The 17,925-nt window shown below is 42.2% G+C and overlaps 2 protein-coding genes across 6 annotated transcripts in view; one reads left to right on the forward strand and one right to left on the reverse strand.

Annotated features, from left to right (window-relative positions):
- si:ch73-22o12.1 (nectin-2) overlaps positions 1–4,640 on the reverse strand; it is a 73,695-nt gene extending 69,055 nt beyond the window's left edge. For 3 of the 5 annotated variants that reach the window (XR_004104893.2, XR_004104891.2, XR_004104892.2), the window contains exon 1: positions 4,165–4,640. Coding sequence is in view for 2 of the 5 variants with exons in the window: in XM_031299716.2 (XP_031155576.1) it covers positions 4,165–4,252 (88 nt within the window). In the remaining 3 variants the exon portion in view is untranslated. The remainder of the gene's footprint in view (positions 1–4,164) is intronic. The other 2 variants (XM_031299716.2, XM_031299717.2) reach the window with 2 other exon arrangements.
- Positions 4,641–7,082: 2,442 nt separating this feature from the next.
- On the forward strand, positions 7,083–17,709 carry g6fl (g6f-like). The gene is made up of 11 exons (XM_031299712.2): positions 7,083–7,332; positions 8,182–8,514; positions 8,989–9,255; positions 9,435–9,470; positions 9,798–10,133; positions 12,827–13,093; positions 16,045–16,170; positions 16,357–16,430; positions 16,703–16,729; positions 17,103–17,149; positions 17,463–17,709. Exons 1-11 carry the CDS (start codon positions 7,260–7,262, stop codon positions 17,467–17,469), a joined length of 1,593 nt encoding a protein of 530 aa, XP_031155572.1. The 5' UTR covers positions 7,083–7,259; the 3' UTR covers positions 17,470–17,709.
- Positions 17,710–17,925: the final 216 nt, after the last annotated feature.

Below are 17,925 nucleotides of genomic sequence, written 5' to 3' on the forward strand. Positions count from 1 at the left end.
AGTGTGACCTAACCCAACGCAGGCCGGCTGCCATCCATCCAGTATGAACGTGTAGGTGGAGGGGGAAAAGGGAGACTTCTAACATGGAGATGGAACCATCACAGAGCTCCTGGTTTGCTCTCTTGTTGCAGGAAAGCCACTATCATTACTTACAAGTTGAAGGAAAAGGCGTCCTTAAAGAGAGTCTGTTAAATGAGCAGGGAGCGATAAAAAAGGATGTCCTTAGATGTGATGTCTGTGGAAGATAACAGGGTTGCTGATGAGGATGATACACACCATTTCCTGAAGGAAACACTAACGCACACATGCAATGTCATCCTGCGATGTGACGGTTCCTCCCTATTATTGGAATGTCATCTGACTTACAGCGCAGCCTCCAGTTACAGCCCTTATTCATCACCAGCTGTATAGTGAGTGAGTGTGTGTGTGTGTGTGTGTGTGTACACGCAATTGCGTTTGTGGTGCAATACTACAGCCTAAAATGCAACAAGATGCAGTGACTCGTGCTCATCAACCTCCCTCTCTTCAGATCCATCGGTCCTGTCTAATAATATTTGCCAAGTCAACAATTATTCTGATGGATCTTTTGTGTTTCTGGATCACTAAAACTCATTTATCAAAATATCTGTATATCTAAGACCCTGATAAAATTTGAGGAACAACATTATTTTTAAATCAATATAGCTTCCATATAAAAAAGGGTTTTTAAAAATTAAAAATGCCTGCTGCTAAAATGTTTTCAATGCACCCATTAAAAAGGTTTCCATCCGTCTCTAGTTTAATGTTGGATAAGAGGTACTCCATTTCAAGGCATCCATTAAATACTGCCACTAAGCTGAAATCACTGTCATCCAATACCGTACCTGGTGAAATAACAAGTAATAATAGAAAGCCGTCTAAATCATTAGGATCATTTGGTGACATGCCAAATATTTGCTTCAGTCATTTTACAATTACACACACACACACACACACACACACACACACAAAGCTGTAAATCCAGGCGTACATGTCTGAATCAACGAACTCTTAATGGTGATTATAAGGAGGAGGAGAAGGTTATTGATGTGTCATTTAAACAGGAAGGTCCGTTAGTAAGTGTGTGTGTGTGTACGTGCTAGCGAATGCCACGGCCAGAACGAGGCTTTCTTACACACATATAGACACACACCTGACCTTTTCCAAATCCTTCTGACATTTACAGGGCCGGTGCGAAGGGGCGAGGACAGCTCATTTACATAATGATAGGACCTAACTGAGACAGCCATTAACACAAAAAGCAAACCAAGACCGAAGCCCCTCGCTTCACCAGGCCTAATGAGATACTAAGGACTTACTTCTTCCTTCTTTTATTAGGGAGGAAAAAAAACAAACTCCTCTCATTATTCATCAATCAAATTCCTCTTAATAGACAAAGTGTAATGTGCTCTCTCTCTCTGTCTGTCTGTCTGTTGTAATGATGAATGGGCTCAGGCTTGGCAGGACTACACTGTTCATAGAATCTCTCCATGTGAAAGGAAATAGTTAGAGCTAATAGTTTGAGCTATTGCACAAGTAGGACTGCAACATCAGTTGCCTGTGTGTGTGTGTGTGTGTGTGTGTGTGTGTGTGTGTGTGTGTGTGTGTGTGTGTGTGTGTGTGTTCACAAGTCATTTATTGGAATGATAAAACACACAATTTCAGAGAGGCAGATACCGCTCTGGCTGACAAGAAATCCTACAGCCATTATGACAGACCATGGTGAGTAAGGTTACGTGTGGTTTATTTTCCTGTCTGTCTGCATGTTGTTCCTGTCATAAACAGCATGGCCTTCAGTCCAAAGAGAGGCTGGGAGACGGGGGAGGAAGGCCATTTGAATTAAACAATGACTAGGACAATGTCACTTAACAAAAGCACAGGAAAGGAATGAAAGATAGATGAAAATAAAGAGACGAGAACAAGGCCCCTGTATGTACTCGCTGGCAGGGGTGGGGGAGGGAGCGAGGGATGGCGGGAGAGAGGGAGTTTTCAAGTGGCGGGTGGGAAAGAGGGGAGGTGGGGCGTCGCCTGTCTTAATCGCTGTCCGTTTAGTTCTCCAGCAAATCCTGAAACTCAGCTACAACCCTGCGCATTGCAGCAGGCTGCTGAAAAGCCACCTGTTCCCTCGAAACTAAGGAGAGCCATCAAGAGTAGCTTTGCATCTGAATTAGCTTTGAGGGAGGACTCCAGGTATACAAAGACAAACATTGGTTTATTGTGAGCAGAGAAGGAAGCAGCCTCCTCCCCCGGCCCTGACCCTGCATGCCCACTAGTTTCTCAGGCAGCCAGTCACCCCCTGCACACACGCAGCTTACTCAGCCAAAAAGACAATACTGCCATAGCCTCATAACCCCCACCCCAAACTCCCCCTCACATAAGCCCACCCGTCTTCCAATAAAAACATCTCCATGGTAATGGGCCAAGCCTTTCTGACCCACATCCATGGTCCCTCACAACCTTGACTTGGAGGGTGGGGGTAGTATTATAGTGTAATTTCAGAGCTTTAACTGGATCCCACCTGCCAGTTTCTATTAGTTTTATATACATGTGTAACCACAGAAGCCTAACTTAATTAAAAACCCATCAACCTCAATATTGAATTTTTTTGACATTACAGCATAAGCATAGTGACAACTTGCAGAGAATTAAATCACATCTCTAAGACGCAGGATGGAAGGTGGAGGTAAGTGGTTACTGTCAAAGCTTGAGAAGAAGTTGGAATCACAAAATGCAAAGCAGACATGTAAAAAAGGTTCAGCTCCACAGTTGCAGCTTATGTTGCATAGTTTCAATATTATCCAAAAGAGGGTCAGAGGTTCACTCTGAAAAAAAAAATGAGTTTAATGAAAGATAACTAAAAGCAGTGTTTTTGCTTGTACTGGTTAAACCTTGCGTTTTTCCTCGCTCATAAATATGTAAAACCTTTTGTTTTGTTTTCCCCCACTCTTGTCCCTCCCCTAAGAGCACTTCATGTTCAGTAAAATGAAATTGGGACAAAAAAGGCCCACTGCATGAATAAGTGAAAAGAGTGACTATGCTTAGGAGTCGTGATTAAAACAACCCAACAATCAAATACATTACAGCACAGCTACAGTATACTGAAAGTGTATACTGTAGCTGTGCCAGAGCGTTAGATCTAGTCCTACATTCTTGCCCCAATTACTGCACAAAACAAATAGCTGGCCTAGCAAGAAGCACTGAAAATGTTGAACTGGTTTCATGCCACAGGCATTCATATGTTAATGGGTTAACTGCATGCCAGGAATATTTTCTCGTTTGTGGGCCTACTCACTGTAGCGGTGGTACCTGTAGGCTACCTGTGCTTAAGTGAATTGGAAAATGTCTGAATAATTAACCTGTTTAATCAGGTAGCCAGGGCGGACTGTTACCTTGTTTAAAGGAATAGCAACTATTTTACAATGAAGGCCTACACTGGGAGTGGTTCACTCAACGAAAACTATGCCGAAGAACCCCAAATAAGGACGCCAGTGTAAATGATTGAGTTTCAAGTTGTTGCCGCCTCGGTTACTCTCTGTGTACATCAAAAGCTGTTTCCAGACCCATTTTTCTCAACTGAAGTGTAACTAATAGAAGACGATGTGCGGACAGAGGAAAGAAACAGGGAGCAGGGGGGCGAAGAGGAGGAGAACGGTGGCTTAAGAACAGACTGGAACAGTGACTGTTTAAAAGAGAAGACTCTACTACAGAGGCCAGCAGTCACCTGAGAAAAACACCTTGCTCCACAGAGCCACACCTTAGGAAAACTAAACTGGCAAACATGGCGTTGAATCACCGACCGAAACTGTGGTCAAAGACCGATACAGATGATTCATGTCCGAAATTATGGGAAGAATGAGGAAAAGGAAAATTTAAGTAGTTTAAAATATCATTTTACGTGACTGTATTCAAAAAATCGTAATACATTTTAAGTGTTAAAGCTGAAAACCTCGTCCAGTAGCCTACAGCTACAGCGAGTGAGGAAATCACCTGCCGGATTTTCTGCTCCTGTCACTGGCCTGACAGGTGGTGGTCAGGTTTAAATTTATCTCCTCTTAAATTATTAAAGCTTTGAGAAGAATTGAAAGGCAGTGTGCTGCTCACAACCAACTGGACACTATTAAGTTTTTATAAGTGATAATTTCTTACCGTGTTGAAGAAGTATCGACGCGGCCAAGCAGAGCAGTCCGATCATTTTTGAGCAGACATGCCAGTTTTGGGCATCATGTCTCGCCATGGTCGATTACTGTCTCCTCTATGAAACTAGGCACGCAGTCTCTCCGGTATAAATGTATAATCGAAACCTTCAGATGCGGGTCAATTCCTGTGTAAAAGATCACTCACTCAAGGCAAAAAATAAACTTGTTTGGCTACAGGACAGAGCAGGAGTCCGACAGAGATTCTTGTTTCAAATGTCCCTCGCTGCGCCTTTAAGACGGAGTCTGCTAAAAAATGATGAAAATCCTTGTGAATTCGTCCTGGCAGCGCACAGGTGAATATTTCCCCCCAGCTGGTGCTCTGGATGTAATGAAGTGCTGCCGCGCTCTCTCTACTCCAACAACTAGTTCCTCTGAGCGCGCGGCTGTCCGACTGTGTGTGACTGACTGGGTGATGTCATCAGGCTCAGAGTCGTCCACAGCACTGCTTTCCAAAAAACAATTAGGACCTCAGGGAACAACTTGTTGAAATCGACAACAGTATTTTATCACCTTGGAAAACAAAACTTGTACCTAGATAGCATCTAAAGTGCAGAATGTTTTACTTTGATTTCTGCCATACATGGAAATGATCCGAAAGCGTGATGCATATCCAGGAATATGGCGATATCTTTAGTAGCCTATCAGCTCAACCACATTGCCTTAAAGTAATTTTAATCAATTTGCACCCACCGCTCTAAATGCATACAATTAAATAAGCAGCAAATGTATGTAAATATTATCTACAGAAAAGTGGCACTCGACCTAAAAAACAATGTAAAGTTACTACAAAGTGTATCCGAGTCAGACAGTTTGGATGTAGTGGTGAGGTACGTTGAAACAGATGATTCCTACGCCCTCTGCTGTTTGTTTCTGCACACACAATTGGGATGAGCTCATATAAACTCCAGCACAACAGATGCCAAAATCAATAAACATTCATTAAATAACGGCAAAATTCAAATCCAGTGGCAGTCAGAAAAATCAAATCAAGAGGAAACAGCTTCTCATGTATCTATTTGCAGACTCTCTTGTTGATGAGATTTTTTTTCTTCCACAGAATAACTTCCAATTCATTTTTGCCCTATTTTCCTCTGAGGCAGGGTGCATACTAGCATAGCAAAGGCATTATTTGGTTTACGTCTAATCCCTATACCCAAGTGTTTTACAGCCAATGTAATTACATCTCCATAAGTCTCACAGTTTAAACCGTGCTGCTCGGTTCCTTCTGTTCTGTTCCTTTTCCAGATTCCCCTCCAGTGTCATCCTCTTATTTTCAGACTGTCTTTCTGAAGATGCTGATAATGATCAGAGGTCAAACCATGTTCTGCACACCAGAAAAACAAATTAACAGTTGAAACATGTTCCTCTTTTGGAGATTTATGTCTTCAAAGAGGCAGGATGAGTTTAATTTTCTTTTCCACTCCTTGCCTACTGTTAATCCAGAGACAGTGAAAGCATCTACCTTGCAAAGAAAGCAGCTGTGGGTTTTAAAATGCCAACAGTACTTTGCATAACCATCTTTTAATTTTGCAGCCTTTTTTTGACTCCGTATCTGATTGTTTGAGCACCAGCACAGTCAGAGAAAGTGTGCAGGGACCACCTGTACTACCGCTGCTACCACTAAATCGTTTGCATTCATGGTAGCATAACGTGCTTTAAAGAAAATGGCCACCAAATCGAGGATTTCATTGCCTTTCCTCCCAATACTCATCTATTTTTCATAACCATACCAAATCGACCTTCACACCTTCCACTTTCCAGCTACCACCCACTTTACTGATACAGTGCATCACCTCTTTTTTTCTCTCGCCATCTCACACCCCAAACAGTGTAAGGCTTACACCTTCCCTTCGTTTACACTTCACTTTTCTCTCCTTCCTCCTCATTCCTTCCCCCTTCTCTCCCTCCCTCTCTCCCTCTTCCCGCATCATTCGATTTCCTTTGTCCACTTGTCCTTCACTCCTTGCTGCTATTCATCCTGTCCTCCATTCTAGTGTTCTCCGGGGCTCTGTGGCAGTGATAATGAAGCACATAGTTAACAGATATTAGCTCATTGGCAGTGGATTCATTAGACAGAGCCAAGGCTTATGGTGATTATTTACCCATAGAGGAGGGGCCACAGGATCAGTAACATGCTCTGTGTCAGCAGCCACAGGCTTCTTTGAAGTCATACAGTCTCTTTTCCCTTGCAACACTCTCACACTTCTCAGCTCCCTGGGTTTTTCTCTTTCTGTCTGAGCATCTCTCCCTCCACACATCTCCCTCCTTGCTGCTCTTCCATTTTTTTTTCTCTTTCCCTGTCATTAGACACCCACAATACATATATGCATTCCTCTCTTTCACTATCTCTCTTCACCGCCCCCATTCACCCAATGGTAATTATGGTAAAATCTGTAATAGTGCTCAGAGGAGCTGATAATACCTTTAGCTTAATTAAAGACATTTATGGGATGCAAAGACATGTAGCCTAGAGGTTGCTGTGCACCCACACTAACCCAAACTCTTTATTTCTCGCTTTTTCATCTCCCTCAATTCCTCACTTTCTGCTATTCTTATCGTTTTTCTCTGTTTCACACACATTGTGATACACACCAGTACATGCTCATTCCTTTTGTCAAACTGAATGTTAAGGTCAGAAGTTCTGTAACTAATCACCCAGAGGTTCAGCTTTGAAGTGTTGTAAAACATTGTATGGCCTACATTATGATGTGGGGCCATGGTAATATCAATACATGGAGTTTATCAGCCTCAAACACACACACACACACACACACACACACACACACACACACACACACACACACACACACACACACACACGGCAATAATGACAGTCTTTTCCTGTTGATTATCCCAGTGTTGGTCGCGCCACATCCTGTTGGGCTGAAAGATGCGCAGCAAACTTGTTAACATGACAGTCAGGGACACCAGTAATATAGCAGGAAAGTGAACAATACTTGGTGTTCTGGTGCGTACTTAGAAAGGTCACAGTGTTGCAGAGACAGCTGGTGCAGTAAGGGTGTTTTTCTTTTCTTTCGATGTGTGATGGAGTCTGGTTTTCTCACCGTTATTCTTGTTTCTTCCTTTGCGGTATTTTCCTCTCACTCTGGCATCACAGGTATGAAATACTTTCTGTGATTTTTAGACATATGTGCCTAAACTGATCTTGCTGGGAAGAGAGTCTAAATGTCCCAGCTAATGTTGCTTAGAGTGCAAACATGAATGAACCTGTTTCCTCCATATTTATTGGCTTTAATCTGACCATCTTTAAAGAATAGATTCACATTTTTAAAGTCCGTTCTAAAACGACCCTCACATGTCCATATATACTTTGAAAGAGTTATCGGTCATTGTAATTGTTTCCTATTGTACCGGTACATTGTGATGCAAAGAAATCCCTTTTCTAAAGTAATTTCACTGTAAGACAAAATCCAAAGTACAATACAGTGGAAAAAAATCATTTTAAATGCATTTGAAGCCAATACGATGCTTCAGTATTCTGTGTTCCAAAAGTGTCTTTTTTTGTACAAAGTCCTCTTTTTTTGTTACTGCCCATCCACCGCAGCTCAGATAAGAAATGCTGTCCAGGGAAACTGAAAGAGGAAATTTGGTGCTAAAAAGATTGTAACTTTGGAAGATACCCATAAGATTTGACTCTGACTGCTGAAGCCCCATATAAGCTTCCACAAAACTCCTGTCCCCCATCACTTATATTGAAATAGCTTTGAGAGGGGATCTTTTTGGGGCCAGTATGGACAGAAGGAACAGTTACAGGGACCAATAACTCTATACATATGGGAGTATTGTTTTAAGACAGACTTGAAACATATGAACCTATACTTGTAGGACAGGATGTAAAAACAGACATCAGCCCTGTAGTAATAGTGCAGAATTTGAAGGCGTTCTTAAAAACTCGTCTGAATAATTCACCTGTTATAATGCTTTATTTTGGTCCTCTCTTCCTCAGAGTGGGACGATGTTGTGTTGGCTCGAGAGGGCATGCCTACCACCTTGGTCTGTACTGATGCAACAGTGACGGGTGCCGTGGCCATTAACTGGATGGTGAAACCACTTGGTGTGGATGAATGGAAACTGGTTCTCTCAGCCAGCGAAAGGGAAGAGTTCTCAGGTCGTGCCTCGAAGGCATCCATGCGATTGACTGACCCCAACTTTAAAGACACCGGGGTTTTCTCTCTGTTCTTTCTTCCCAGAATGGATGACAGCGGTCTCTACTCATGCTTGATAAAGCAGCACGAGAGGAAACTGAGTGAAAAGATTATCCTCTTAGCCATCCTTACAGGTAGAAAAAAACAACAGGTGATTTGTGACATTTGTCGTACACCAGCTGTGCCCCATAGGAACGTCTCGACTCCATACATTTTAGCTTGTAAAGCAAACATGTAATGTTATCCATTTAAATATCTATGCATATTAGTTAGTTGTTTTTGATTTTAGTGACATCTATGTACTTCTATTTTCTTTTTTCTTTTTAAAGTCTTTTACATCTCTTTTTACATATGCTATTATGAAATAACTAATATTTGCTTGAGTGCTAAATTAATGGGAACCTAAAAGAAATTACCTTTGTTGCACTTCATTTATACATTCTGCAAAGGTACTTACCTATTTTGCTGGTGATACTTCTCTGCTTTAAGAAGTAAAAATGTAACTGACGAACATTTACTTGTAATGGAATATATTTACACTTTTACTCGAGTAAAACATTTAAATACCTCTTCCACCCCTATTACCCTGTGTCCTTCCTCATCTCCAGTCACAGTTGTCCCCGCTGCACCCATTCCCCAGCAGAGCACCCTGCGGCTGATTGCCAGTGTTAATCCTGACAATGCTGTCACCAAGATCACCTGGGCAGCACCTGGCGGCATTTCCATTAAAAGCGAGAAAAAGCCAAACACAGGCACAGTGGCCAAACTGCCCCAGGTTGTATACAGTGACAACGGGACCTATGTCTGTATGGTTCACCTGTGGGGTAAAAGCAGCAACATTCTTGTCACCTTCAATGTGGACGTGACTGTTGATGGTGAGACTGATTAGAGAGCAACAGTTCTTCAAAGTATTGACTTTTATAGACCAGTTTCAAGATTCAAAAGTCTACTGTAGATCTTCACTAAAATTCAGCCAGTCCTCCTGTGAATATTATAGTTGCTACATGAATGTATTATTCATAATTATTTGTTTTTGCTCCCTTTCTCTCCACAGCTGACAATGTGGTCTCATTTACCAAGCCAACATATGGTGAGTGACTTGTAACACAAGCAGTCTAAAAGTCCTGTGTCAGCAGCTTGCTAATCAGGCAGAGCCGAATGCAAGACCAACTGAAGAAGTCACTCTCAGCATATAAGAACTTAATCCATATTGTTGTAGGAATTTTCCCCTATCTCCATTTCCCTACTCTCCTACTATTCTGTTTACTCTCTCTGTCTACACCTCACTCTTCATTCGCCCTCTTTTTTTCTGAGCTCCCTGTCTGCTTGCACTGTCTTTATATTTGTCTTCCTCACTGTCTCATCTATTTTATCATTCTGGTTTCCTTGGTCTTTTCTCTTCCCTCCTTGCCTGCAGAAAGAGATATCTCCACCGCCACTCAGGCTGAGATACCCTTCCCCCTGACCTGTCCTGTTGTCCAGGGGGACTATGTCCGTCTGTGGTGGCAACCTCCAGACAGCAGGAGGCACAGTGAAATGAGACTGGTGTACCAGTACAATCGCTGGAGGGGCTCCGCCTCCTCGACTGAGCACAGCAAGAAACTCCAGTTCGCCGGCCCACCCTACAATGCAGAGGCCGGTAGCTTCTCCTTTCTGCTCACACCTGAGTGGAAAGATGGCGGCCTCTACGTCTGTGAAGTGATCCTCAATGACAACGGCTTCATCCAGAAGACCATGCTCAGCGTGCTGAAAGGTACAGGTTGGGGTTAGGAGGAGGAGAAAGACAACAAGGAGGTGAATTAGGAAGAATAAAACAAGGGGTGGGGATGTTTTTATGAGACAAGTGGTGTCACTTTTATTATAACCTTGTATTTGTGCTGTATAACATGACATTTTGTGGATGCTATAATGCAAAGCAGCTATGATGAAAGAGGTAAATAAACAGAGGAAGGACAAATTAAAGGCAAAACCAACATAAAATGTCTTAGTAAGGTGCTGGGCCATCAGGAGCCACCACAATAATTTTTATGCTCCAAGTCTTTTAAACTCTGCTGGGGGGATTGGACATCATTCTTCCAGAAGATATTCCCTCATTTGGTGTTTGGATCATGATCCAAATCAACATGATATATTATATAGATGTTCAATTGGGTTGAGATCTGGTGACTAAAACAGCCATAACACATGACTCCCAGCATGATCATACTCATCAAAACTTTTTGTGACCCCTCATGAGCTGGTTGGAGGCATATGCATTTATCTTTCTCCACCCATTTATTCTGTTTTTTACTTATCTGCAGTTTATCTAAAGGAATACTTTGACATATAGGGAAATATGCTTATTTGTTTTCTTGCTGAAAGTTAGATGAGCAGACTGTACCACTCTTATGTCTGTGCTTTAAGAATGAGGCTGAAGCCACGAGGCAATTAGCTTAGCTTAGCATAAGAGTTGGGTTATGCCTGAACAGAATTAGTTTGTACGAGGTGTTGTGAGAACAATTTACCTGGTCGGCCACGTTGGAAATTTATTTTATTTTTATTTTATTTTATAGAAGGCTACACTGGAAGGCGGAGTGAAAAGCCGGATGTCATAGAGAGGGGGAGATGTAATATTGTTTAATTATGGGGATGACGCATATTTTCAGGCAGTCTCTCCTGAAAGGCATTCATAACAGTGAACTTGGCTGTTCAAATGAAAAGTTAAATAAATAGTTGTGTCAATAATGAAAAAAGAGAGCTAGAGAGATAGTGCAAACCCTGGCTCCCCTCTTACCTCCGCATAGCAAGCTAAACACAAAATTGTCGGTTTCTGAAAGTTGCAGAAATGGTGGGACACTGCCTCTCTACTGGTTGCCTGGCAACCTCACTGTGACAAAAAGACTCGAAAGTCACTGTACCCTCGTGTTACAGCACATAACTCCCCTTAAAACAGTTTTTTGCATTTCTGTTTGTGTATGGATTAAACAAAGACATATCATGTTGATTAATGAGCTTTAGATATGTTATATTGGACAGAGCCAGGCTAGCTGTTTCCCTCTGCTTCCAGTCTTTATGCTAAGCTAAGCTAATCGCCTTTTGGCTCCAGCTCCATACTGACTGTAGTACACAGAGTGGTATTGATCCTCTCATCTAATTCACGAAGCCTAAATATAAACATACTCCTTTCTTAATCTAAACATGACAGTATGTGGCAGTGGGTGACACAGTCAATTTAGAGACTTCCCTGTAGCCAAAGGACCCATTCTAGAAGCATTTGCCTTGCTGAAGCAAGATACTGAATTCTCACCAGCTCCCAGTTCATTGTTCTCACAGATCATACACTGTGGAATAAGTGTGAAGAGAATTTCCTGAAGCTATTGATAAAATGTCACATTATTAAATGAATAGCTACATTTACAATAGTCTATTGCTCATGAAAAGGAACATTTGCTCAATTCATACATTTAAAGAGAAATAACTGAGCAGAACACCTGTTGATTTTTATCAGAGAGCCTTGGGGAGGTTTCACCGTTTGCAGAAATACGCAGAATACATTTACACCGACACGCAGAACCCAACACACACACATACACATACAATGCCCTGTCATGGCAGCCTTGGAAGACTTTACTAATCACAGTCCCACTGGCATCCATCACAGCCGCCCAGATATGACCAGCCGATCCGTCACTGTCACCCTGCTTCACACATCTGTATCCCTCATACACATACACACACACACACACACACACACACACACACACACACACACACACACACACACACACACACACACACACACACACACACATCCACCCCACCAATCATGTGGCGCATATATTTTTACCCCACCTCATTATAAGTATCATTATGTATGATTATACCTGCTGCCCTCCCACTAAGACTGTATGTGGCCCACACTGATCACACTAATCAAGGCTGAAATGTGCATGTTTTTGCATGTGTGTGTGTGTGTGTGTGTGTGTGTGTGTGCGCGCGTGCGTGCGTGTGTGTGTGTGTGTGTGTGTGTGTGTGTGTGTGTGTGTGTGTTTGGGAGGGGGGGAGGGGGGGCTGCGGAGCTTGATTACACCCAGATGGATCCTCATTTCAGTTTGATGAGACACTAAGCATCAGTCACAGTCAACCAATGCATTAGCAGCAAATCACTTCAATGAATATATATTATTTTGACCCCTCTCTGAATTGTTCTTTGTTTTTCATATCACTTTCCCTTTACCTCATTACTCTCTATCTGTCCTTGGCCTTTTCTATATTCACACACTATCCTTTAACTCACTTTCTCATCCTGCCTTGCTCCTTCCTCCTCCCTCCTGGCTGTCTTTTTCACTTACTCATCCTTTCTTCCATTTCTTTACATTTGTTTCATCCCTCTGTAACATTTTCCCTCACTTATCCTCCTATACACTCCTCTCCCCTCCCCCACGCTGCTCTGCATCACATCCACAGTTACAACCAGCCTTACCTCCTCAAAGCTGCAACTGAGGTGCCTGTATTCGGAGCTGTCCCATGTCCGAAGTGCTGCTTGGAAATACCAGGATACGAGTCGCCGGCTGCATTTGTTAAGCAGTACGCCTGGCAGCATCACCACCATTCTGCCCTTACCCATCACCTCTGACACAGCTGGGAACTACACATGCACCCTACAGCTGCAAAATGGGCAGACTGTCTCGGCAACGCAAGCTGTCACACTGCCTCATAAAGGTGGTAGGGATGGTATGGTATAACGCAGACTGGTCTGTTTTCTGATTTTCTTTATCAACACTATATTATTTGACTAGCCCAGGAGTCCTGACAATCACAGTGGAGATAATGAACCATGAATGTGGAAGATTCTCGGATATGTGCTCCGTGAAGCATTCTACGGCGCATTCAAGCCAACCTCAGGTCAATTCATCTGCCAGAAAGCCCACAGTTTACAGAGGACAAAAACGTCTGACAGATATATGTCATAATTCATTTATGTAGTTAAAAAGGTCACAGGTCAAGACTTCTGTGAAGTTGTGATTTGCAGATAATATCCAGCGGGAATAACTCCATTTACGTGCCCATTTTTCATAAAAAATCCACCAGAGTGCTAATACTCTGCTCAGCCTCTTCTTCTATAAAACATAAAACTTAAAGGCGTCGTAATCATTTTTCTCATCACACTCACCCAGCTGATATGTGAATATAAGAAGACCGGACCTTAGGACATATCTCCCCACAAAAACTAAATAATTCAGGTTTATTGTATTGGTGGCTGTGGGGTGAGCACAGGAGGATGTGACAGTTGAATGGATTCCTTTGCAGAGATGAGTTCACTCCCCGTACCTTAATACATCACTTGGGTTGAGGGGCCCAGAGCTCATCATGATGCACACTGATGGTACAGCTATAAGAGTAATGGAAATGGAGGAAAGAGAGAGAAGGTGATAAAGATAGGGAGAGGAAAAGAGGCAGCAAGATTTCGCCTGATTGGAGAGGCTGGATCAGAAAGAAATGTATGTATGTAGTGGGTGTGCATTTGTCCAGTGTAACATGAGGAATTTAGACTGAGCAGAGTGAGCAGTTAAATAATGTAAGGTTTGGATGGCCTACATTTACACTGTTGAAAAGTGACAGGTTGCACAAACATTGCAATAGTGCAAGATAGCTCAAACGTTTGTTATTGGTTAATAGTGAATAGTATGACAATACGCAGTGACAGTTAAGGGTTTATAAATGGTTGCTCTGGGTAGCAGTGGGCATCCAGAGACAGTGGGATTTTGCACAGGGTTGGCCCTAAGAGCAAACTGAAACGTTTTAGCTCACTGGAAATAGCCTAATATATAAATATAATTTGGGGATATCATATGTGCTGTAAGCCAAATCTAAAAGCATAGTGCTGGTTGTAGAAGTTAAAACAATTTTAGCATAATATAATTCCTTTCACCAGTGGCACAGTTCAGGGAATGCAAAATGGAAGCAATCATTGTGCTCTGCAGCACATAAGGTACTTCAAATGTCAGGGATTTTTCTACAATCATTTGCCATCCTGAGTTGGCCCATCATCTGCAAAGCATTAAAGCAGTTCTTTAGTCTGCCTTCTATCAGACACCCTCCTCTACAATCAAACTGATATAAATCCACCCCCACCTCATTTGAGATGAAATAGACGACGTAGGAAGGAGTGTGAATAGAGGAAAGGAAAAGGTGAGATAGAGGAAGATGAGTGAAAGGTGGAGAGATGGATGTGGTAGTGAGAAACTGGAAGTATTTATACCCCACTTCACTGCACTCAATTACCATAATTCATGCGTTAAAGCTGGCATGGAGAACAGTGCAGGTCAGTCTTGGGGTCAGCCCTCACCACAGTATTCCATTAGCAACCTCTACACATACTCACCAATCAATTACATCTCACACAGCATATAATGATTGATCATTTTTGAACCCGGCTAAAAGCTATGACTCCAGGACTAAGGTGAAGTCTAAGTCTAAGTCTAAGTCTAAGGCCTAACCAAATTTGATAAGATGTCTGAGTGGACTTTAATTTTCAATTAATATTCAATCAATCAATTCAATCAATCAATAATTTTACATCAGATAACCTCAAATGCCACAGAGAGACACTGCATGAATTGTTTAGAAAAGATGATGGCTCAATAAAAAAGGGCTGTTTTGGTAGCTCTGTAGTAACTGTTCTGTTTATTAGGCTTTTCTTTCTGACAGATCTGATCGCTTTGTGCTCCATGAAAAGTAAGCAGGTAGCGACAGAACACTTGTTAAGGTACACTAAATTACAGCAGTCTGTCTCTGTGGAAATGAATACATCCCTCTCGATCCTTGTGTCACCCTGTGGCTGTGTTTTGCAAGACTGATGTCATCCTCATTATGCAAACAAACCTGACAAGTTTGATAGCATGCATGAGCTCTTCCAACAGAATTTAACTGGTACTACAGTGAGCAAATGGTTTGCTTATGTAATGTTTGTAATCATGCCCACGCTTTCTATCCACCTGATTTCCGATGCTGCATTGATAGGGTTAAGCTGAAAGACTGCTATTTACATTGTTTGTCATTTTGCCTAGAGGCAGTTTGTTGTTAGGATCAGATGTTAAGAGAGTGTGCATGGAAGAACCTCTCCTGACTTTACCTACATAACTACAAACATATTTAGATTATGAAATAGGGAACAGATAGGGTTTGCAAAAAGTAAAATCAAACAACTCTGTATGGAAGTGGCATCTGCTGAGGTTTTGTGTGATGATCTGACAGCATCTGGTCTTTTTGATACTGGTTCTATTCTTCTTCTCGTTCATGTTTCAAATTGACAGTGTTTACTGTCCAGGCTGAGGGTCTGTCAGATCAATGTCTACTCAGCTGTCGCACAGAATGTTCACTCTGTCTGACAGAGTCTGGATTTCTTCGCCTTCTTCAACTGCACCCATTGTCTGTGACTGACAGTAGCATGATGCAAATGCATATAACATGTTTAGCAAATCTCAATTGCAACATGTCTTCAAATCTATAGCTTGCAAAAAAAGGTTGCCCCTCTCTTGACCTGAACAATATAGAGTAAAATGGAGAACAAACAGCAATAGCGTTGCCATTCAACCACACACTCAGCTCTACAAGTTTTATATTAGCACTGTTCTTGGAAACATTAATGGCTTTTTTCTGTCTCACTTTTTTCTTTCCTTTAGTCGAGAGTGTCAGTGTGACCACCCCCTCCCTGCTCCCTTCTCTCTCTGCTTTATTACTCCTGGTGCCCCTGGTTGCTGCGGCTGTCGGTGTGTTGCTATGGAGACAGAAACACATTTCTGATCGCGGTGAGTCTTCCGGCGTTTTCTTTTTTTGACAGCTTTCCATGTTTCGTCCAGCCCCGTTGGCTGCCACTGAGTGATGTGACATCCTCTGGGGTTGTTGTAATAGATCTAGCCCCAAGTCCCCCCTCCCTGTGCGTTTGAGTGTGTGTATATGTGTGTGAGTCTGTATTGGTATCTCTCTGTTCTCAGGTATTGAGCAGTCTCTGTCTGTCCACTCGGGTGAAGCAGAGAACATCTATGAAAATCCTGAGGATATCAGACAGGTGATGAATTCAGAAATGTTCTATAACTAAATATCCTCTGATGAATTTCTTTACTCATGTTACCCTCACCTTCTCCTCTGGTATTTAGCACTCTTTCTCTTCTCTTTTTGTTTCTCCCACCCTCCCCTTTCCTATCTTGTCTCGTTTTTACTCTCTTTATTTTTTGCTTTTCTCCTCTGTTTCTGTTTTTCCTCTGATTTCCACTATCACTCCCTCTCTGTCACTTGTTGTTCATTACACATGTTTTCTCCACTCTCCTCTCTTCCCAACAGGCTCCTCCCCAGGGCTCAGTCTACATGGTGAGTTATTGTGTCGTCCCCTGCACACACACAAAGGCATGGTGAATATGTGTGTTTGTGAGGAGTTGTGGAACACACATTCACCAATGCATACAGATTCTCACTCTCTCTATTGCTTCCTCCCTAAGATGTCAGCAGAATATGTCTTCCTTCACACTTGCAGTCCTCTCCTCCAATCTGTCAGCCCTCTCTCAGATAAACCCATTGCCTATCAACTGTCACCCTTACATTAGTGGTATTAACAAATTAATCTTATTACACAGGGTACAGAGGGACATAAATCTGGCCTCAGTACCATGAGTCTCTCTTTATCCTCCTCTTCACTGTCCCACTCTTCCCCTGCCTCTCTTCCCCCTTTTCTTCTTTATGCCAGGATTTGAAGCCAAGAGGAGAGGATGATGTCTATAAGGAACTGGAGCGGTAAGCAAAAAGCCTTGCATCACTTGTGTGTGTTTTTGTATGTTGAACTGTGTGTGTGTGTGTGTGTGTGTGTGTGTGTGTGTGTGTGTATCTGTTTGTGTTTGTGTTTGCGCTGTCAGTCATATGGCCCTCACATTCCTCTCACACTCACCAATCACGCTGGCCTGAACATCACCCTGACACTGTGGCATATTATCACGCCTCCTTCGCCCCTGTGTTGTTGTTGCGTGGGCTGTCTGTGTTTAAGGAAGAATAAAAGAGACTGGGGGACAAGAGATTTTTGTGTGAGTTTGTCTTTGTGCTTTGTTTTCAGATACTAACAGTGTCAGAGCTGATCACCTACCCACATCTCATCTTCATCCAGCTGTCACATCCGCTCAGGTCCCAGCTGCAGCAGAAGGCCTTTATAAACAAAAGTAACAACTGAATGTCAGAGTTGGGATTTTAAGAAAAACGTCAGTGCTTTAGGGAAATGCAACTCAATTTAATGCTTTTTTGTTGTATTCTAAGCTATTGCTCTTTAATAGATCTTTTTTACTGATTTGCTTTGATGATTGCACATAGAGGAGAAGGGGAAATACTTTCACATAAGGCTCTAAAATTTGTCCAAAATGTGTTAAAGTTAATGTTATATTGTCTCTTATTTACTTTTGGCATTGTATCAATTGTCTTGTACTTCTATGGACATCTGTATTTAATTATACACATTTCAAAATAAACATGTTGTCTTTAATGTTGCTTGTCTGCAAAACATTTTTTCAACTAATTTCTAAGCG

Source organism: Sander lucioperca, chromosome 10 (genome assembly GCF_008315115.2).
Source record: "Sander lucioperca isolate FBNREF2018 chromosome 10, SLUC_FBN_1.2, whole genome shotgun sequence".
Classification (NCBI taxonomy): Eukaryota; Metazoa; Chordata; class Actinopteri; order Perciformes; family Percidae; genus Sander; species Sander lucioperca.